General features: G+C 30.5%; 3 protein-coding genes across 4 annotated transcripts in view; 1 reads left to right on the forward strand and 2 right to left on the reverse strand.

Annotated features, from left to right (window-relative positions):
* The first annotated feature begins 5,174 nt into the window (after nt 1-5,174).
* Nucleotides 5,175-6,701, forward strand: LOC134682126 (collagen alpha-1(VIII) chain-like). Its single transcript, XM_063541708.1, has 2 exons — nt 5,175-5,428; nt 6,304-6,701. The coding sequence occupies exons 1-2, from the start codon at nt 5,221-5,223 to the stop codon at nt 6,696-6,698; spliced, it is 603 nt and encodes a 200-aa protein (XP_063397778.1). The 5' UTR covers nt 5,175-5,220; the 3' UTR covers nt 6,699-6,701.
* Nucleotides 6,702-13,279: 6,578 nt separating this feature from the next.
* On the reverse strand, nt 13,280-15,241 carry LOC134727981 (interaptin-like). Its single transcript, XM_063592379.1, has 2 exons — nt 14,308-15,241; nt 13,280-13,662 (listed from the first exon to the last, which is right to left on the reverse strand). Exons 1-2 carry the CDS (start codon nt 15,233-15,235, stop codon nt 13,280-13,282), a joined length of 1,311 nt encoding a protein of 436 aa, XP_063448449.1. The 5' UTR covers nt 15,236-15,241.
* Nucleotides 15,242-18,748: 3,507 nt separating this feature from the next.
* Nucleotides 18,749-24,295, reverse strand: part of LOC134681401 (signal peptide peptidase-like 3) — a 51,030-nt gene continuing 45,483 nt past the window's right edge. For both annotated transcript variants that reach the window (XM_063541011.1, XM_063541010.1), the window contains one exon: nt 18,749-23,973. In XM_063541011.1, coding sequence (XP_063397081.1) covers nt 23,905-23,973 — 69 coding nt within the window. In that variant the 3' untranslated portion in view covers nt 18,749-23,904. The remainder of the gene's footprint in view (nt 23,974-24,295) is intronic.

Genomic DNA, 24,295 nt, shown 5'->3' on the forward strand with positions numbered 1-24,295 from the left:
CCTCGCATCTTTGAAAATTCTACATTAATAATGTCTGCACTGACAGTGATAATTCATCGCAACTATAGTTAAAATGGATCGCTTTCAATAATCGATATGCTATATTATGATGTTTTTATAACACTTTTTTGAACTTAAATGCTATGTTTGTATATTATAAAGACATATCACAATGAAAATATTTTAAAACTTTACTTAAAATCCTTTAACTTGATATTTTCAAAACGTAACCAAATACAGTTTCCCATGATCCTTTATTCTACAATAGACATACCCGCATATAACAGTAAAAATGAACTAGCTGGATTCGCACTTTATATACACTGACTATATGTCTGACAAAAAATAAGAATATAAGAAACTTTTTAGGATATAAAATTGACAGACTGTTAAAGCAATTTAATAAACTGAATGTCTGACTCATTCACCCAAATACAGAGATTATACTGTAATTTTCTTCAAACATTGCACAGGTATAATTACCTGTTTATGTATATACATGTAAATATTTGAAATATTGGCATTATACTGTAATTTTTCTTCAAACACTGCACAGGTATAACTACCTGATATTGTATTCATACCAATTGTAGTGTTTATCAATTGTGAGTTGAGATTTTACTGTATTTTCATACAACAGTCAACAGTTGTTTGTATACTGTTGTTTTGTATTTGGTCGGATTGTTGTCTCTTTGACACATTCCCCATTTCCATTCTCAATTTTATTATTTGTGATTTTTTTCCAAGATGATTACTTATATAATATATTATTCGTCTCATTTTATTGTTGTCCACATATATTTTTTTACTAGTTTAACGTTATCCAAGACATAACAATCTATAATCTGTCATAAGAACACTCAGAAAATAGAAATTACCTTCAATTGATAAAATAGCATCCGATATTTCTGTAGTTATATTTTGTAAAACGCATTTGCATTTCAATCGATTATTCACAAAAAAAAAAGATAACGGCATATCAATAATCCTTCAAAACAAATATTTTGGAAACATTTCCTTGGATAAAGCACTAATTACGTTATATTCTATATAAGCACTACACGTGTTATCTGCCTTCTTTGTAAACAAAGATACTGGTATAGAAAATCATTCAGGCGAAGACATGAATTATATCCTGATTAATGAAAATTGGTGTACTAACATAATTAACCATAATAAATGTTCTATACTAATGTTAACGAGGCCGGGATAAGGTAACAGTATTTGATGTATATATTAACAAATGTAAATATGGTAATAAAACTTAGTTTTAATGAAAAAAAATGAATTCCGCACATTTTTAAACCAATTTTACAAGGATTAATTCGGAAAAACAAGGTAGTATGACTGCTATTTATAAAAATTGCACAAGTGCCTTTCACCTTGTATGTATTCTTTTGTTTTGAGTCTTAAATCAGATTTTAAAATAATAGTCATGGCAAACCAAATCGGTATTTTGAGGAGGATTGTTTTTTACTCTTTATACTTATTTTCAAATATAAAACTTTTCCAGAATCAAAGAAATAGTCAAATGAGTTGAACTGTCTCTCTTGTATGTTCGTTCCTCTTTAGTAGATAATATTTTTTACGACGCACCTTATTGAGACGGCATTACTATTCAAAATTACAATCTTTTTAGTTTTATTCATAACTTAAAAACACAAGTTGTTTTTCTTAAACACTTCATAACTAATTCTCTCATTTCGAATGACACTACATTTTTTCCAGTGTTAAAATTATGTCAATTAATTTACACAGGGAGGATGTCAGTCAATGATACGTCCTAGTCCTACCAATACCAATACAAAACGTGATACGTCTAATCTGGACAATATTATTGCAGTTAATATTACTCAAATTACTCACATAGATGCACAAAAGTTGTTTACAGCGTATCAATAAAATCTCCCACGGCCATTATTGTCGACAACTCTTTTTTTCCATATTCAATTTAGGTTATAAAAAAAAATCCCTCCAGTACTTCTTTATGGAACGTACAGTAGTAAGCGACTAAAATATTTTGAAGCAGTAATAACACGTTATTTCTAAAAGGGTCTCATTATATGTCCCTCTCTTGAACGCGGCGAAAATTTAAGTTTTTTAAAGTAATGACTTATTTTAGAGAGTCAGTCAACTTTCATACTGATAGCTTATTCAGCTTGAACACATCGCTTACTTATTCATTATCATATTGATAAAAAAAAATGTTGATTCAATAGCCTACAAAGTTATGAGAGTGGGTAGAATGAGAGGTATAACTAGACCGAAAAAAGAGGTACATTGGTCAAAGTCATTTTTTTTATAATATTTAACTTATTCATGTAGATGAGATAAATGTTTTATCATTTGTTGGTGAATGTATTGGTCCACGTTTTTGGGCATGATTTGGCGTTATTTGGCGTTATTTGGCGAGATTTTGTGTCATTTGGCATGATTTGAAGTTTTTTGAAGAAATGTTGCCCATATCACTATTAGATTTTGTTATACATTAAACTGAATTTCTTCAAACTATTGATATGATTATGACACAACTTGTCAGTACTGCTTTAAATTTCCAGTATTTTACAGAAAAATAATCATACTCAGTTTGTTAATCAGAATGGTCTTCTTTGGGGAAGCTGTACATGCACTTATGACCTTGAATGTTTTCTCTTTTCTAAAATTTCATACAATTGCATTGAGATATTGAACATTTCAAAATTTAAACGTATGGTGTTATTGAAACTATCTAGCGGCCAAATTTTATTTTTTTTTAATATTGTAAGAATACTGTAAAATTAGTGACATGTTATTCTATTATACATTTTAAAATTGAATTCTTAGTACATTTTTTTTTATTTTTTTTTCATTTAGATATTACAATATCATAGTTTAAACGACATATGTATTAATTTTGGGTTATTTTACAACCTGTATATATGATATCACAGCCGACAGATGTTACTTATACACACATCACGCACAATGGTCAGAACACAGATTCAAATTAAATATTTTATCTAAATCTCTCCACTTTTATAACATAACATTCACATTGATTTCTAAACAAAAGCGTATACTTGTATAACAGTAAAATAGTATAAAATATGATAATGGTATCATATGATGAATAAAATAAGTTATGACATGACTATATCTAAAATTAAATAAAGGCATCAGTAGCTAGTATAGTATACCGGTGTTCAAAGTGAGAAATCGATGGAGAAAAAACTAATCCGGGTTACAAACTAACACCGATGGAAACGCATTAACTAAATGAGAAAAACAAAGGAACAACGGGTATTCAGATGTGCAATACAAACAAACGTCAGAATTTATAGAGACTTACTTTTTATAACAACTGACATATTCCGGACTTGGTTTAGGACATTTTTAGAAAACATTCGAGTTGAACCATGTCTAATGATTAGCCAAACTCGCTTTAAGAAATGTTAAAAGATATAGCTAAAACGCTTAAATCACAACACTGCATTACATGAGTATAGTACTAAACTATAAATATTTACTAAGTACTAAAGATATAACTATATAAATATATTCAGGATTTGGATACATCGTCAGATATGTAAACTAGTATCTCAAAACATGTTGATTGAATAGAATATTAAAACAATTAATAAATAACTAATTGACAAGGTTCTCCATTTTAAAATGAAAATACAATTAGATAAAGTATAAAATTCTACTTTTTTTTTTACTAATTCTCTATGAAATTCAGGATGGAATACACTATATTTCAAAAGTTTGCATATATAACATGCATAGAGTAAATATATTGTTGTCTTTATTTTCAGTTTTAAACACAAAATAATATATTTTGATTAGTGATTTAATCGCACATCCAACCGTTTCTATTTAAAGCTACACAACGGCACATCCTAGTTTTTCTCCAATATATTTTCTTTAAGTAATAAGTTGTAATAAAAACTCCTACGACGTACCTTATTTATTGAGACTACCATACAATTCAAAATTGCATTTGTTTTTAATTTTTTTTTTCTTAATTTTAATATAACAATTTTTCTCATTATTTAAATATTTGTTTGTGTCAGTTTTAACACTTCGTGATTGTTTTTCTCATTATGAATGACACTATATCTTTCAAATGTCCTATTATAACTTTCAACTAAGTCATATATGCGTCGTCTTATATTGGTCCAATATCATTTCAAATCCTAAATCTCTGTTCTTTGCAATGGTATTGCAACACATATTACGAGTGTTCCAAATAGATTCCTTTTATGTTAAAACTAAAAACACAAATTTAGTTATCCATCGTGTGTTTTACTGAAACGTTCACATCCTCTTCTACGGCTTCTGGTTCTGAAGGGTTTAAAACGCCCCTCTAAAGAATTGTTCCGAGCTTTGACATTTTTCAATTTTAAATCTAGTTTGCTGATGATATTTATTTTTTTCATTTGCCAAGAACAGATATTTTACTAGATAGGAGAACTATTTTTCTCACACCGGTTAGGAAATGTGAAAATAGCGCAAACATTAGAGAAAAATCAATCTCGTTAAGATGTCCAACGATCATTTATGAATATTTTCTCAAAGCCTATAATTTTTTTTTATATTGATGATTTGTTTGTATAGGAAATATCATGTTCGGTGTCCGATTGGGGTTTTTTTTGTCGAATTTGTTTTATAAGTTATAAAACTTATGTACTTTCTTGTAAAAAAAAACTTTATCTTATCAGAATCTCCATATTAAACTGTACTGCTAATATATTATTGTCTCCACGTTCTCTATTTCGCTGATAGTTTTTTCCTGTTCGTGTCCTTAACCACTAAAATACTCTTTTTTGCAAAATAGCTAAGTATTTCCCGGCATTTGAAATAATGCCTATCATTGTTAGGCATTTTATAAACTGCTTGAGAATTAATTCATTTTACAAAATGACTTAATTAAAAAAAAAAATGCCTGTTACGTGTACATAATCATTTTCTTAATGTCATAATTTCAATAACCTTCGTCCATATTACACCCCGTTGAAAGATTCACTGAATTTTATATGAAACAAATACAAATGAAATTTCTTGGAACCTTAAATGTTTTTGAATGTAATAATATCGTAGTTGAAACAGCATAAAAATTGATTTTAGATTAGTTTTCAACATATATAGAGAACAGTACAGTCGACAGATGATATTATTTCTGCAACCATCACGCAATTTTATCCATAACTGATAAAATAAGAAAAATCTGCATAACGAGTTATGTTTCTTTCAGTTTTGTATTGCGTTTTAAGTTTAAGTTCCGTTGTTTACAGTGTTAATGTGGAACGGAGATCTTCTGAAAATGGTTTTCTGTGGATAATTGCCAAACAACTAGACCGACTAGAAAACAGGTTCCTTGACATGCAGAAACAGTATAACAGCAGGGGTGCGGAAATTGAATCAATAAAGGAAACAATACAGAAACAAAGTAAGTTTTCAAGAATTTTTATGAATAATGCAAATAGTTACCGGTTATTACAAGCGGTGATGTGTTCCTTTTAGAAAACTAGACGAAAAGTTAAATTTTCCCTTATTGAGGTTCACTCACTAGATCGAGTGAATATGAAAAGAAGTAGATGGGGTAGGTATCATATGCGAACTGTCTCTATTCGGAAATCTATTGAGTCTTACATCAATTTTTCATAATTGATTTCGAGCAGAAACACAGAATATAGAACTTTTCTTATTCAGACTTAATGTCTAAATGAATGAAAAATCTTCCCTTCACTTTCGATATGTAATCCTTTTACATTTATTCCTTCAAAATTCATTAAATATTCTGATTAAGGTTGTTCTAGTCATTTCAATGATGATAAGGGATTTAATATACCAGGGTCATACAAGACTACAGTAACAAAAAAAGCAAGAACATTCAGGACAAAAAAAATACACAAATAAACATTACAATATAATATTTCGACATGCTTATAGGAATCAATGGTATCAGACTTATAGTTTAATACACCGTACGTGCGTTTCGTCTACATAAGACTCATCAGTGACGCTCAGATCAAAATAGTAAAAAAATGCAAACAAGTACAAAGTTGAAGATCATTGCATTGGTGACCCAAAATTCTAAAAAGTGGTACCAAATACGACTAAGGTTTTCTTGACGGTTGTAGATAAATTTTGAACCGTCCGCTTGAAAAAATCAAAAGACAATTAACTCTAACTCTGAAGTCTTCATTAAAAATGTTTTTGTCACAATATAAAGTACAGTTATTTTATGAAATCGGTTATTAGTACTTGCCTTTGATATTTCACATTTCAATGATTAAAACAGCATATTATTTTAATTTTCAGGTCCTTCCATAGTGACGTTTCTAGCACTTCTGATTTCACCACCTTACGGCTCTATTGCGGCTCACGCTACCGTAAAGTTTGAAAGAATAACAGAAAATATTGGGAGTGGATACAATAGCGGGACCGGGATTTTTACTGCTCCAATCAAGGGTCTCTACCATTTCACAGCTTCAGCAAGGCAAAGTAAAAGTGGATTTTTGCACTTAGGATTATTTCGAAACAATGCACAAATGGCAGTTTCTGTTGCAGTTAATTTCAATTCTCTAACTATTGGCGCAACACTAACACTTCAATCTGGCGATCGTGTTTACGTCAAAAACGTATGGGATCAACCATCTGGTATCGTAGGCGCTGGACAATCCTATTTTTCTGGTAGTCTTGTGCACAAAATGTAAAGAATAAAGTCAGTAAATGAAATTGTTTTTTGTTTTTTGTTATTTTATGTATTTCAATTCAATAAAATCAATAAACATATGCGTATTCGTTGGCATTTATCTAGAAATTATTTTCCTAATAATTCACAAAAATATGCACAAATAGTACTGTTGCAATGTAGAAAAAGAAAAAAAAACATGAAACTTCGAGAGAAACTATAAATTACCAAATCAAAGTTACTATTAACATATCGAGACTCAGTGATAACAATAGTACAATGATAGCCTTTATCAGTAAGGCTATTATACCAATCAAAGTGCTTGTGAGCACTGCAGGAAAGGTTTGCTTCATTTTGCAATTTTGTGAATTTTTAATAAAACATTGAATTCTATTTTGTTAGGCAAGGAAAAAAGAGTGTTGGGGTTTTCTTCCGTTGCTAATGATTGAACATGTGTAGTTGAACCTATTTTGATAACAAATTCGTACACCAAAGATTTCTGATGTCTTATTTTTATTAAATTTTATATATTTTGACAAATACTCATCATGTTGTAACTTAATGCACAAAAAAAAGCAAAGTATAACATATCATAACATTGATAGGATAGGATATAAATAATGATCACTGCGCATTTCTTGTCTCAACATCAAAGGTAGTGATTAACATTGGAAGATATAGATATCAATAAAGACAACAGTTGTATACCGCTGTTCGAAAATTCAGAAATCGATTGAGAAAAAAACAAATCAGGGTTACAAACTAAAACTGAAGGAAACAAATCAAATATAGTTTTATTCTGATTGCATTTTTTGTCATCTTTAACACACACAACGAACACGTTTGAATAGAATTTCCTTAATGAAAATGAGAAACAACTAGGATATAGTATATCTATTTCAGTGTTATGACACAAAACTATATATAAAAAAGAAAAACACAAAAATACCGAACTCCGAGGAAAATTCAAAAGGAAAATCCAAAATCAAAAGGCAAAATCAAAAGTCCAAACACATCAAACGAATGGATAACAACTGTCATATTCCTGACTTGGTACAGACATTTTCTAATGTAGAAAATGGTGGATTGAACCTGGTTTTATAGCTAGCTAAACCTCTCACTTGTATGACAGTCGCATCAAATTCCATTACATTGTCAACGATGTATGAACAAAACAAACATACTCAAAGAGTAAAAATGTCAAAAATAGGGGTCCAGCAGTCATTATTGTGTTATCATCTTAACATCACTATAAAAACAACAAATGTAACGGAGAATCACAAAAAGGCATACATCAAATTTAACATACTCATTTTGCTTTTCTTGTACCACTTACTTAATGTATATAAAGTCTACCCGTCAAGGAAAGAAGGTTTTCATTGCTGGTGTAAAAATGCGCGTTTGAAATTCGTACAGGTAGACATAAAAATAATTTTGTCGTTAAAAGTATGAACAAAACAAACATACTTGCATCACTATAAAAACAACAAATGTAACGAAGAATCACAAAAAGGCATACATCAAATTTAACATACTCATTTTGCTTTTCTTGTACCACTTAATTTATGTATATAAAGTCTACCCGTAAAGGAAAGAAGGTTTTCATTGCTGGTGTAAAAATGCGCGTTTGAAATTCGTACAGGTAGACATAAAAATAATTTTGTCGTTAAAAGTATGAACAAAACAAACATACTTGCATCACTATAAAAACAACAAATGTAACGAAGAAGCACAAAAAGGCATACATCAAATTTAATATACTCATTTTGCTTTTCTTATACCACTTAATTTATCTATATAAAGCCTACCCGGAAAGAATAGAAGGTTTTCATTGCTGGTGTAGAATTGCGCGTTTGAAATTCGCACAGGTAGACATAAAAATAATTTTGTCGTTCAAAGTATGAACGTATATAAGGATATTTAAAATATAAAAAAAAACAGCGTAATGAAGCGCATCTTCTCAGAGTCATAGTAAGAGATGTTGTGTCATATCCACTTTTCGATCGCAAGTATTTGAATTGATTGTTGAGTATATGCTGTTTGACACACACCGAAGATAAATTGTCCTAAGACGAACTCGGTTCGCGTTCAGATACATATCAGAAAATATGAGGAACATGTTTTATAAGTTTTTCTTCCATCTATTAAAAATAATAAAAATACGACGTATATTATCAACAAAATGTCGATTATTTTACCAAATAACAGTTACTGCTAACTAACAACTTGAAAACTTAACAGATGAACGGATAAAAGCTTCAACCACCAAAATATTCAGCCATTCAAGAATGTAAGAGCTGTGAAGACTTATGCCAAAAGTGAAGATCATTCCAAGATGGCCGCCACATACAGTTGTCAAGTATCTGTCACAGTTAAACCTTTGTAATTATATTTATAAAATAATCTGAAGTCACTTAGTACTTTGTGATGTCTCCTGTTCCCCTTATTACTAGCCTCAAACGTCTTGGAATTGAATTTTAAAGTTTTGTTTATGAATTCTAAGGATATATTTGTCTACAGGTGTAATACCACCATTGATTTTCCCCTATTAGTCTTTGTTAAATTTGCACTTTTCAAAAAATTGTGCAGAATTTATCTTTGTTTCAAATAAAGAAATACTTGGCATGAGTAAAATTCAGTTCTATAGAAAAAGTTTCACAAAACATTTCGTTGCATATAAGAAAATAACCATCATTTGAAGTTAACCAATCAAATTTCTCCCCTTATTCTATATGTGTACAAAGTTTAGTCATCATGTAACCTCAAGAATACAAAATTTTCTATAGAAATCACAAATAAAAAATAATGGTGTTTTGAGATACCCAAGACATATGTTTATGACATAGAAATAGTTTTACTGCAATAAAATGTAGGATTAATTACCTACAACGGTCAAATTCAAGGGAATATTTTTTAGACCTACTTTCGTATGCAACCGGATGTGACGTACCATGATTTAGTGGTATTACACATAAAGAAGACCTTTTTGTTCAATAAACTGAATGTGACTTTTTCCCTTTGTAATACTGGTTATTTCAAGCATTTCTTACAAGTTTTGTCATAATCAGTTCAATAGTTTAAGAAAAATCTAGTATAATGAAAGACGACATCTACAGCGATTCGAGCAAAATTTCTTCGACAAATCCAAACCAAGCCTCATCAAGATAGAATAGAGTGTGGACCAATAAATGATCAAATATCTATCTTATCTGCCTACAAACAGTTGAAAATGATACACAAGATGATTTTAGGAAGATAAAATACCACTAATAAACCTCTTTGTCTTCTTTATAAGGTCTCTTTGGGTCAATTTATACCTCTCATTTCCTCAAAATTTCAATTTTTCAGGCCAATAAATAAAAATATTGGGGTACCACCTTTCACTCATTTATGGTAGAAATGATATAAGAAATTAGTAATTGAAGCATTTTAGCAGAATGAACAATCCATATAAAAGTTCACTGTCTCCATGGAGGTTTCAATAAGTCCTTACGTAAAAATTAAATTTACGCCACGTTCCAAAGGGGGACATAAAAGGCTTCTCTTTTAGTGAATAACTTGTCGTTACAACATTAAAAATAAATTCATCTACTTATAATCATATATTTATTTAAGTATTACCTAGGAAAATGTTATATCATAGCAAAATATAAGAAATAAGGAGAAAAAGCCCACCCCCTCCAAAAAAATAAATACATGCACTTAGTATGGCTTGTTCTGTCCACTGAATACTCATGGTACAGTCCTATTTCAATACAATTTTCTCATATAATGTGTTTTGGAGACTCAATTCACTCAGAATATTTCATTTTTTGTATTATTTCACTTAAATAGCAAGAAATTTTAACACATGAGATTACTCACAAGGCCATAGGTGCATGTACAGCTTCCCATATTAAGTGTAATACCACCATTGATTTTCCCCTATTAGTCTTTGTTAAATTTACACTTTTCAAAAATTGTGCAGAATTTATCTTTGTTTCAAATAAAGAAATACTTGGCATGAGTAAAGTTTTATCCTGTCCAGTTCTATAGAAAAAGTTTCATAAAACATTTCATTGCATATAAGAAAATAGCCATCATTGGAAGTTAACCAATAAAATTTCTACCCTTATTCTATCTGTGTACAAGGTTTAGTCACCATGTAACTTCAAGAATACAAAATTTTCTATAGAAATCACAAATAAAAAATAATGGTGTTTTGAAATACCCAAGACATATGTTTATGACACAGAAATAGTTTTACTGCAATAGAATGTAGGATTAATTACAATGTAGGATTAATTACCTATAACGGTCAAAGTCAAGGGAATATTTTTTTAGACCTACTTTCGTCTGTGACGTACCATGTTTTGGTGGTATTACACCTATATGTTCCGAATTGCTGTCTCCATTTGAGCTTTTGTAGTGATGTAATGTTCCTTTTTTTGCAGTTCAATTTTAGTTTTACGCCACATATTTTCAATAATATTAAGGTCTGGACTTTGTGCTGGCCATTCAATCTCATGAGGTTGATTTTGTTCCATGTAATCTTTCACAATTTTGGCCTTATGAACCGGGCATTGTCATCTTGGTATATGTAATTGTCAGCGGGGAAATGACGAGCAATAACGAGCCAAATTAAATTGTCAACAATCACAATATACTTTGAAGCATTTATATTACCAGTTACAACAGTAATAGTACCAACACCTTCATAGGTAATGCAGCCCCAGATCATCAAACTCAGTCGTGACCCGCGGCCAATATCTAAGCAAGGAGGAGTTCACTCCTCACCAGGCCGTCTCCAAACTAAAACACTATTATTCATTTCAATTTCCACTTAACATTCATTACTATATATGACCCTTCTCAAATAATCTTCAATAGTTTTGTGCTGGCAAATAAACCCCATGCCAGCCTTTTTTTACCTTCGCAGCACGAATTCCGATGGATTTTTTTTCAACACGTTTTTTTAAACCTTCTACATACAATTTTCGCTAAACAGTTCGCTTAGACACTGGTTCTTCCCTAGATTCATTAAAAACAGCAGTTATTTCATGTAGTGGACGTTTTCTGTCCGACTTGACAGTGTCGAAAAGTTTGCGAGTATCCCGCGGTGTTAGCAGGTTTAGCCTTCCCGTTCTCTCCTTGTTTTCTAAACTCTCCCTACCTTTGAAAATCAAGAAATTACCTTGACCCTATTTACTTTCGTTTGAAACCAAGGACCTCAAATCAAAAGACCCTAGGTTTCTATCAATTATGGTTTACCAATTAAATTTACATTTGACTTATTTTAAATACAGAAGGGAAACCACTTTCATATGGAGTGTCCGGGCCGCTTCGCATATTGTTATCATCTTATTTTCAAACATATTCTTAATATTAGGTCTTTCCACTTTTCTGTGGAAAGACCTATTGGTTTTCTTCTGATTATTATTTTTTATAAGTTTCGAAGAGCGGTATACTACTGTTTCCTTTTATTTACAATTGTTTAAATAAACAAGACAATTTTCTCTAAAAATTATTTCTTTCCATCAGATTTTCTTTATTCAGAGATAAGAACATTTTTCATTATGATTAGCATTTTGATTTCCATTGAACAAGATTTGATGATAACTAGGTAGCGATTTGGAAAATATAAGTCTTCTCATTGTTCATTCATGCACAACTTCAGTTTTGAGATTTGAAAAATATAAAAGATAAACAAAAATTTATTCCTATACCATTTAATGATATTTGTAGTTTTCCTGATTAATAATCATGATAATAGATTTTACAACTTTGTAAACAAAATGTATTGTAAAAGAATTGATAATCAATGTTATTAATCATTTATTTGTATTTGTTAAGAAATAGACTTGTTAAATTACTTGCTTCATGATGCCTTTAAACATATCATTTGCATGATTATAAGTTATAAATTGATAATAATTCATTTAAGAACAATTGAATACCATGTACATCAAGTACACTAACTTTTTTATTTTACCGCAAACATGATTATTTAAAGGATTCTCTGTTTTGTTTTCAAATGCTAGTCAATAGCTTATCTTTGCATTTTTGTCACTTCTACTCAAAATTCTTTCATAAAAGAAATTCAAAAAAAGAGAGGCAAAAAAAGGGAAAAAATGTTAATTTAAAAAAAAGATAAATCGACAAATGATATGAATTAATAAAGACTAAAACAACATTCTATTCTACATTTTCAAGAAGGTGATATGTTAATTTGGGAAGAAACCTGAGTTACCTGAGTTTTGCTATATAAATGGCCACCATTCGATGCTGACTATACAAGACGGTAGACATAACTGTACTGTAACTTTTGATTTTATATTTTTTGTATGAGCCATTCAACCTATGAGAAGAAGGTTTTTGATTGTTTCATTTCATTTTATCAAGAGTTTCCAGGATGTCTCATGCGCTTTCGGCACAGTTACTTACTGTTAATAAAAAGCCAATTACACGACATACAAATTCCATATTGAAAAAAGGCATACTCTTGCACATATATTCAAGACATAAAGCAACCACTGCATACCTTGATATTAAAAAATATGTTTTGAATCTGAGATAAAGAAAAATGTAATGTGTATGTATATAAACATATACATTCCCTCAATACTATTTCACTTTTAAGATTGTTAAGGTCGACCATAACCCACTTTGTACATTGGCACTACTGTACACCCACATACTATCGTTAGCACGTAACTGTAGTGCTAGAAGAACAGTACCGGTAAACTGCATTAAAGATGGATTATTATTGTTATAACTAATCATTGTATTCGATACCTGTTTACCATTCAGATACATGTAGAAGTAGCCATTATTTGTATTTGTATGGATTGAAGCCGAAATTAAATACAATCCAGCTTTCTCACAGATATATTTCCCAGTACTTTTATATGATGACAGGTTACTCATCCCAACACTGAATTTGACGTTGTCAAACTTGAGTATGCCAGGTGAAGATGTACCGGATGTAGGATGAGCTGTCATGAACACTGCAAGAAGAAAATTACTGATGTATACACTTTAATTCATCTGTTATTTTGATAAAACAAAAGTTGAAAAAAATTAAATGTGCAATTTGTGTGTCATAACCTGTTGTGGTTATTTGTCTGAAAAATATCTGAAACTCATCTAAAATTGTAATTTTTATGGACTTTTTTGCCTCGGAATTATCGGTATTTTTTCGACTTATACGTTTAAATGTCTCCTTTATTTCCTTTGCCTCTCTTTTGTTTTATAGTAGGCTATTTTTAAGAATTATTTTTCAAATTTATTGGGGTGTAAAAGCGTTGACCGGTGTACATTTTCTTTGGAGCGCGGAAGCGCTCCATTCCTAAAATGTGCACATGGTCAATGTTTTTATAACCCTATGAAATTACAAAAAAAAGCACTCAATAATTTTTTTAAAGTTACAATTTTTAACTAGGATAATGAAACCCCGATTTCTATCAAGTTTTCTTTAGTTACCTGTGTACTTTATTGTGGGACCTCGTGTCGTCATTATTGTTACATTTCATGGTGTAATGAATGTTAGTTTTAGAAGGACGCAAGATTGCTACAAGCAAATCAAAATGATCACAATTGAAAATACATGCAATGTAAGTATAACAATTGACAGACAGGAATGTGATACTTACCTGGTTCTGTGCTATCATTCATCTGTTTTTGTAAATCAGAGAACTTCAAATTGTCTCTCTTGTCAGTTTCCTGTAGTCTCATAGAAATCTCATTTATAGAGTCACTTTGATTCTTTTGAATATTGCTAAACTGGATGTCCATACTCTGTTGAGTCATTCTGGTTTCATTCATAAGAAATTCCATACGGTGATCCATCAAACGAACGGAAGTGTTATGTTCATTTTCAAGTTGATTTAATTTACTGTTAGTATGAACTGTAAGTTCATTCAGAGAACTTGTAGTCAGATTGTACAATGCTAGAAAGTCCTGACTACGGGCATGTTCTTGTACGCTCAACGAATTAGTTTGTGCCGAAATGATTTGTACTTTATTTTGTAAAGTTTTGATTTCTCGAAGTGGTTGAATGCTACTTAGCTGTTTTAAGTTTAAAATTTCTTTGTCCAACGAAGCAACCGTATTTTTCAGGACTGCCAATTCACTTGCTTGAATTGATATGTTTGTTAGGGCGTCATAATATAATCCTGTTTGCACTAGTAACAGTTTATCGAGATGATTCGTTTTGTTTGTAACTCGTTGAAGTTCATTTCTAACGTTATTGTAATTCTGCTCCAATGTTTTATATTTTTCTTCTAAATCCTGGTTAGTCTCATTTTTCTTATCAATATTTGCTAATTTTGTATCAAGTAGGTCTAATTTCTGCTGAAGTTGTGCAGTAAGAAGGGCAAATGAACTGTCCATATCGTGGCGAAGTGTCGTTGTGTCATGATGAAGATTTTCCATTGTCTGTTGAAGTCGTTTCTCCTCCTCAAAAAATGTTGATAATGGCATGTACTGGTTGGCTGGTAAAGTTTGTCCTCCATTGCCTTGTTGGTTATTTAGGAGGAAACCATGAATGGTTAGGAAGAATAATAAATAAATAATCAACATCTTATACAAAATAATTACACCTTTTCGAATGCAGAATTATCCTTTTATCTATAAACGAACTTTGTATATTTACTTTTGATAAGTATATCATTTACCACGTTAAATACATTTGCAGCTTTGGTATATGTCACGTAATATGTATAACATTATATTATCATTTTATATCATCTAACTAATTTGTTTCGTAAATCATACTTTCAATTGTATTATCAACGGCTGACGATAGAAAGATAGAAAAATTAAATATAGAAATCTAAAAATCTAAAATTCTAAAATTAGTCCAACTGACTCGTGCATATTTTAAGAAGAATTGTAGGTTCGATGATGAAACCATGAAACTTTGCCCAATTGTCACCCACTGTGAAAAATCCAATGTGGCGGCCATTTTAAGATGTCTGCCAATTAGTCTTAATTTCAGGGATGAATATAAGCAAATAATATGCATACAAAATCTTTTAAAACATAATTATAATAATGTTATCAAATACTTTAGTAAATCATCACTGTTATAGTACACTTCATCTTTTTTCTGTAAAATGTAAGTAAATTTGAAATGGCCGCTAAAAAGTAACAAAAATTACAAAACTGAGTCAAGGCTTTCTATGTTTACCTTCTATCGAATTGCACTTTGTTGTTCATATAAAATTTAGGGATAGATTTAGACAGATTTGTGCAATTATCTGGACGTCAGCAAAATTTTTTTGATAATTCGGTACCATTTTAATCAAAAATGATAATGGATATGTTCCATTCTCGTTGCCATAATCCTTTCTTAATCATCGATTGTGGTAACTTATGGCCGAATGTCTACTGAAATTGAGTAACATCATAATATGTACTACTAGTTGGCTAAAAATATAAACACCCTTCCGAACACCTAGATTGTCCCTCGTTTTGATGAACAAAAAGAAAAAAAGAAAAAAAGATGTTTTTTGTGTAATTTGCTATTGATTTTCCAATGTCTGTGTTGCCATCCAGTGATAGTCTTTTTTATCTATCGTTCAGAAATGAAAAACCTTATTTCATTGCAACATTTAAATTTGGTCAAGTTTCAGATAATTTATTTGATCCAATGATGTTTACGTGTCTTATATTTCGGGAATTCATAGGCTTAGAAAAGTGACATTTATAAGTCCACTTTTATACGATATACGTCTAATTACTAGATATGACCCATCGATCTATTCAAACAAGTGCATCTAGGTTGGTGTAAATTGTTGCCCTTCTTGAGCTCATGAGTTTTATTTATTTGGGTTGGTGTTGAGGAACTTTTAGCTTTTTGTATAGTGATTTGTTTTTATTGCATTTTTTGTTCTAATCTGGTTTTGTTTTACTTTGTTTGCATAAGCACACCTGATCTCTTGTTTGATATCTAAAAACAGTAAAATATATTCAGAACAGTTTTTTTCTTTCTTCAGGACAGACCATTGAGTGTTTTTCCCACTGGCCACATTTTTAATAGGACCTTATATAACATCGTTTTCCTCGTACATTTCCATTAACCGTGACATCCGTTTTATATTTATCAACCACATTTTTATTATCTTATTACAGATCGATAGCTGATACATTTGTGATAATTGTACAAGAAGGTCAATGCCATCAGCTTTCACCAAAAGTAATACTCTGGGTAAATGGCATATTTATATATATATAATGTCAGAGAAAATAATAACCAATTTCATCTACGGGTTTTAAACTCCCTGAAGCAAATTGGACCGTAGATGAATTTCAACTCTGGGTAAATGGCATATTCTGTCAGAGAAAATAATAACCAATTTCATCTACGGGTTTTAAACTCCCTGAAGCAATTTGGACCATAGATGAATTTCGTTATTATTTTAGGTCCTTTTTTGTCATGTTGCTCTTTAACTGTATAGATTATTACATATTCTTGGTTTACAAACATTCAGCTCTGAGCATTTGTGATGAAGGAAAAACCCATAACAGCACTTCGGACGAATAAAATTGTATAAGAAGTCAATTTACAATTTCATGATGATGATGATGATGATGATGATGGATATTGGTGAACGTCCAAATGATAATAAAAAAAGTATGCACAATAACCATGCGTTGAACTAGATTGACACGCTGAGCACGATTTTAATCACTATCTCACCAGATAAAATTCTGCAGGAAAACATGTCACCTTACTGGTACACATAATTCAAACTCCAAGATAACCAGCAGAAGCAGAAAATACCAATTCTGACATATAAGGTTTGAACTGGTCAGGATCCAATTACAAATTAATCTGCTCTTGAGGCTAGTACGAGACAAGTAAGACAATTTCATTTATAGACCTATTTGCAGATCTTGTCTTACTGTAAGAGATTTTGTCTTTTTTTTTTATATATACTATGCGTAATAATAGGCAAAAGAAATAGAGTTAGTAGAAATCATCATTACACAAATAAAGAGTTGAATGGGGATTTTAGTAATGTTCGACTTATTTGTAGATCTTTTATCTGCAGAAAATGATTGCTTTCAATCTATCATAGTTTTCAAATAATAGGAAAACAATATTTGTATAACAATCAGGAGTTAACTTACCATTTGGACCATGTTGTCTTTTTAATATATATTGTGATGCTGATCATTTTTGTCATAACAAGTTTCTCTCTCTTTCTATTAAGATTTTCAAGACAATCGGCAAACATAACAGAATTAGGAAATAAATTAATATTTAATAATTAATAATTCCTATAGAAGTCATCTGAATGTTTTGATGTTGAGACAGTATGTAGGGTAGATCAACCTTCTGAACTATTTTAATGGTTGTCAGATTTTCTACCTACAGTGACTTTCAAGAAAATAGACAAAACTTGCACCCTCTCATGTTTACTTGTAGTCATTGGATATTGGAAGATGTGGTATGAGTGCCAATGAGACAACTCTCCATGCAAATAACAATTTATAAAAGTAAACCATTATACACAGAGCCTTGACTCACACCAAACAGCAAGCTATAAAGGGCCCCAAAAAATTAGAAATGTAAAACCATTCAAATGGGAACACCAACCGTCTAATCTATACAAAAACAAAAATGAAGAAACACGTATGAACTACATAAACAGCCGACAACTACTGTTCATCATATTCCTGACTAGGGACAGGTGCAAACATTTTCACTGGGATTAAACGTTTTAAAGGTACCAAACCTTCTCCCTTTTCTGAAACAATAGTATACATCACAACATAGAAAAACGATGGTTGTTAGGTTTGTGGAATGGATGATCGACACTAATATAATGAGAGTGGCAAAGTTTGGCCGAATTTGGCACAATAGTTTGAGAGAAGATTTTTGAAAAACCTAATGGATGACGACAAAGTATGTCAAGTGATTAGAAAAAGCTCACTTGACTTTCGGGCCAAGTGATCTTTTAAGTTTTTTTTCATATTAAGCAACAATGATTCAAGCCTTCAAACGTCAAGCTTAAACACTTTAATTGTATAATAATCATTCATTTTATTGTGTTCTTGTCTGGGTTATAAAAAGAAACTCTATCAAAAATCTGCCATACTTTTAATACATTAATTATTACATGTATGATCATAAAAATTACACAGTAATTGAACAATTGTAATTATTCTAATTCATAACTGCTCTTTTAATTTGTATCTATCAACATTGAAATGACAATGATAACTCATATGACAATATGTATAACATGATCTTCATGAAAATATAAAATATGCTTACATACAAGTTCTTACTATGATGGTGACGCATCTATCATTTACAAAAGTAAATATTCTAAATTCAATAGAAGTGGTATGATTGGGTGATTTGTCAATGAGATAATTATCTATGGATGGTAGAGAAGGAAAACAAAGTCCTTATCAGCAGAAACCATCTGTAGTAAGTTAAATAGAAGTTACTTCTAAAAATTAACTCAAAATTTCAAAATGTTCAGCTTATATATAGTTAAGGCTGTCTAATCTACTCAGTAAAGGATTATACTTAAAACAAGGAACTATTTGAATCTGGAATAATTTGGAATTCTGGAAAATTGATTAGAAATTTATGATGGAAACTAACCCAACTAAATAGTGTTAGCCATGAGCACATGGCTAAGGTTAATTTTACTTTCCCTATCATTTCAGTATGAACTAACTTACCCCTTTTAGCCATGCGTGCATGGCTAACCCTATTTAGTTGGGTTAGTTTTCATCATAAATTTCTCAACAATTTTCCAGAATTCAAAATTATTCTAGATTCAAATAATTCCTTGTTTTCAACAAGTAATGCTTATTTCCATGAAGATGTAAGTCATATTAACTTTTATATTAAAGTAAAATTGTATGATTCTTACTTAATCTTCAATGATTGAATAGTCTCCCCTTCCAATATGTTACTCCAACAAGTATTAGTTTTTTACAGCCGCTTAAATTATCAATTTATAGGAAGTCAAAAAATGCTTACACAAAGCATACATGGATAGCTCATTATTTTCAAATTACGTTATTTTCAAATTAGAGTTCGACTTTTTATCTCATAAGTATTGTACACAGATGTTAAGTAAATGTCCAAGACCTTCAAAAGTGCTCCCAGGAGGTTACTAAATGAGATAATTGAACCTGGTGATTTTCATGTCCATGAAATTATACTGTCTGAATAGTAAAGACAACTATCTGACTGTATATTAATGACAAGACAATAAAACAATCTAATAAAGCAATATAATAGGAAATAGAAATTTATGAAAAGACGAAAATAAAATCTTTTTACTTTCAAAAATATGTCTATGTAAAAATATTCTTAATGTTGTAGATATTTAACCCTACCTCCAAACTAGTTTACCTGTACAAATGTACTAGTAAATTAAAAATACTTGTAGAAGTATAACCCTGACTGCTAGTATGTCAATGGAATTTCACAAATGTATGTGTGACTGTAAAATATTTTTACAGCTTTAATGTTGTATGAATGACCATAAAGCCTATTATTTTGTTTTATTATTAAATTAGAAGTTGCTGGTTTTTTTTCTGTATTGAAAAATTAAACTTATGCTTAATTGCTTGAAAAATGCCTTTTAAACACATGATCTTTGTCATTTGAATGATTACTGAATCTTGCACTTTTTCTTAGATATATGCACTAAAGTTCTTTTAAAATCTATTTCAAACTAGAGGCTCTAAAGAGCCTGTGTCGCTCTCCTTGGTATATGTGAATTAAACAAAGGAAGCAGACAGTTCATGACAAAATTGTGTTTTGGTGATTGTGATGTGTTTGTACATCTTACTTTACTGAACATTCTTGCTGCTTACAATTATCTCTATCTATAATTAACTTGTCCGTGTAGTTTTAGTGGAAAATGTTAGTAAAAATTTACAAATTTTATGAAAATTGTTAAAAATTGATTATAAAGGACAATAACTTCTAGGGGGTCAATTGACCATTTTGGTCATTTTTACTTATTTTTTAGTCTTAAATTGCTGTACATTATTGCTGTTTACAGTTTGTCTCTATCTATAATAATATTCAAGATAATAACCCAACACAGCAAAATTTCCTTAAAATTACCAATTTAGGGGCAGCAACCCAACAATGGGTTGTCTGATTCATCTAAAAATTTCAGAGCAGATAGATCTTGACTAGATAAACAATTTTACCCTAGTCAGATTTGCTCTTAATGCTTTGGTTTTTGCCTTTTACCCCTATCTTCTATTTTTAGCCCTTGCGGCCATCTTGGTTGGTTTGCCCGGTCACAAAACACAATTTTTAAACTAGATAGCCTAATAATGATTCTGGCTATGTTTGGTAAAATTTGGGCCAATAGTTTCAGAGGAGAAGATTTTTGTAAAAGTTAACTAAGATTATGAAAATTGTTAAAAATTGATTATAAAGGACAATAACTTCTAGGGGGCAACTGACCATTTTGGTCATGTTGACTTATTTGTAAATCTTACTTTGCTGAACATTATTGCTGTTTACAGTTTATCTCCATCTATAATAATATTCAAGATAATAACCAAAAACAGTTAAATGTCCTTAATATTACCAATTAAGGGGCAGCAACCCAACAATGGGTTGTCTGATTCATCTGAAAATGTCAGGACAGATAGATCTTGACCTGATAAACAGTTTGACCCCATGTCAGATTTGCTCTAAATGCTTTGGTTTTTGAGTTATAAGCCAAAAACTGCATTTTACCATTATGTTCTATTTTTAGCCATGGCGGCCATGTTTTTTGATGAAATGGGAATCAAAACACGAACTTTATTCTAGATACCCTAGGAATCAATCAGATGAAATTTGGTTGGAATTGGTTCAGTAGTTTTAGAGGAGAATATTTTTGTAAAAGTTAACGACAACGTACGCAGGACGAGGGATGACGGACGCCAAGTGATGGGAAAAGCTCACTAGGCCCTTTGGGCCCGGTGGGCTAAAAATGAGAAATTTAACTTTTTTGACCTCATACAAAAATAATGTGAAATGAGAATTAAAATATATGTCTGATGATATGAACTATCTAAAATGTAATTACAAATGGTGAATAGTAAACAAAATTGAAATTTTTCATGAAAATAGAATTTGTTAGGATGATATTGAATGGAATACTATCTACTGTTACATATCTTCCGATTAATTCTCTATGCATCTAATTTATATTTGAATAAAATAAAACAACGTTTGGGTACACTTAATTTTTTGTCTCCTTGTTCATTATTTAATTACATAGAAGTTCCGTACAATCATGACAATTCCATAATTTTGATATCAATCTAACACGTTTACACTGCTTATCCAAGACTTTAAGTAAAGTATAAATCCAATGAAATGGTTCACACCTCTTAATTATTTGGAATATTTCAAACAAAATTATTAAAACCAAAGACAATTTCAGCTTGCCATTCTTAAATACTATTATCAGCATTTTATTAGCTATGCTGCAGACATGATAATTCATTTCATTTGATTCTTGGCACAAAGCAACACAAAAAAAATCATCAAAATTTTAACCATGAAAAAAAAAATTCCTGTTATACAAAAATATTGAAAACATATTAAATTGTATACAAATGACAAAAAAATTGTACCATAAAGCACCATATTTAAGTAACAAATTACCCAATTTTTAAGTCCAATTAGATGTCCCGAAAGTAAGTAAGCAATTAAATATCTATTAAAACTAAACACAAACACATTAATGAAATAAGCATTCAAATCTATTGCACCATCTTTCATTAACACACAATCATAAAGTCACATGTTCCTACACTGTCACATGATCATACAGTCTCATGATCAGACACTGTCACATGATCAGACAATATCACATGAGGATAAACTGTCATGTGATCCTACATTGTCACATGATCATATACTTTCAGACCTTTCATTTTTTGTCTTTCTTTTTTAATTGTATTTTTTTTTTACAAAGTTTGTTATTTTTAAAGAAAGAAGTGAACATCCTCGACGACTACTTTTATGCAGTTTTTTTTTTTACAATTTGGTTTGCATTGGAGTTTATATCAGACAGAAATTGTTGTGCATTTATTTTGTCATTTATTTCCAAAAATGTTTGAAATCTGACATATTCATGTACCAAAGAATGCCTTATCACAAAGTATACTAAAATTTAATTGTAAATGAAGAAGTCATAATTTAGTCAAATTAACATTCGAAGTCTCACAATGTAAGACCATTTGTCCCTCTTTCTGACCTTTCCCTGAAAACCTGACTAGCTAAAACAAAGTGACAAATGTCATTTAAAAACAATGAAAACAATTATGATACTATACAAGATCCCTTTCTAACACCACTGACAACAAAGGAAAAAGAACATCTTGATATATAAAAAAATACAAGTATGTTATGATTTCACCAACAAAACAGGTGCAGATCTTTGAATGTTTTCACACAGTGAAACTTCAATTTAGTCGTTCACACTGCAGCTACAATGTTTTTCAGTACATCGATGAAAAGTTCCCATCTTGTAACAAATACATTTTGGCTGATGGAAATATTTTAAGAACATCTCTTATACCTCTGGAAGTCAGCTCACTTGAATTTTAAATTCCTTTCTTGAAAAATTCTCCAAAATAAACACACATATCGTTGTTCAAAGTTTCACAATTACCATGACAACAGTGAATGTATTTGACTTCAGCTCATCTCTACTAAAATGTTTCTGTTGATAAATTCACATTTAAATATCTAGGAAGACAAACAGACAGTATTTGACGATCAAATCTGATTCAATGCACACTAATTATGACTTTTCATTATTTGACAGAATATATGAACAGTTTTTTCCGTTATTCAAGAAATTCATTATTCGTCATAAGAACAAACACAAAGTTATTATTAAAACAAGTGAATAATTCCCACTGTGTTGTTGATACCAACAGTTTGAAAATGAGTTGTTACTGAATAATGTGTGAAATTTCCTTTGCCAATCGGGTATAGAATGTCATTTTTATTTATTTTTTATACCATGCAGTACCATAGTCCAAACACCTACATCATGTACATAAATAATTCGGTCTTTCCACAAATTTATTCAAGTTTGGTATTTGCAGTACCGCTGTCAAAATGCCCACATAAATAAAATGGTCTATTCCACTGTTTATTAATTTCTGGCTAATGTAGTACCACTGTTCAAATGCCTTCATAAATAAAATGTTTTTAGCCATGTGTTTTTTTGGCATTTTATGTTTTATACATCAACGTCTTTTGGTGTTGTATGTGCTAAGAAAGGTTCATGCCACATTCTTCTTAGATCTCCCTGTAAAATGGAAGAAACAATGTTAGTAAGACAGTGTATCCCAAACTGTGTCTGACTGACAAAATGTCAGACAAGAAATCATTCGGCCAGACAGACATTTTCAGATTTTTTAGTTGAAAATATAGTAAAAAAAAATCAAATAACTGTTTCGGTCACACAAACCCCAAAACAGTGTGGCACAGACTGAGTAAGAGCCAATGTGTACAACCAATGCTCCCATATTCTTCTTAGATCTTTTGTAAATCAAAAGAATTGTTAATAGATTAGAGCTCACATCCAAAGCCTCAACATTCATAAAAGATCTCCCCGTTAATACTGTGCA

Source organism: Mytilus trossulus, chromosome 8 (assembly GCF_036588685.1).
Source record: "Mytilus trossulus isolate FHL-02 chromosome 8, PNRI_Mtr1.1.1.hap1, whole genome shotgun sequence".
NCBI classification, from domain to species: domain Eukaryota; kingdom Metazoa; phylum Mollusca; class Bivalvia; order Mytilida; family Mytilidae; genus Mytilus; species Mytilus trossulus.

Coding starts and splice junctions, on each gene's coding strand:
- LOC134727981 (XM_063592379.1), bottom strand. CDS start 15,235: ATGTTGATTATTTATTTATTATTCTTCCTAACCATTCATGGTTTCCTC. Junction 13,663..14,307: donor GAATGATAGCACAGAACCAG/GTAAGTATCACA, acceptor TTCTTCTTGCAG/TGTTCATGACAGCTCATCCT.
- LOC134682126 (XM_063541708.1), top strand. CDS start 5,221: ATGTTTCTTTCAGTTTTGTATTGCGTTTTAAGTTTAAGTTCCGTTGTT. Junction 5,429..6,303: donor GGAAACAATACAGAAACAAA/GTAAGTTTTCAA, acceptor TTTAATTTTCAG/GTCCTTCCATAGTGACGTTT.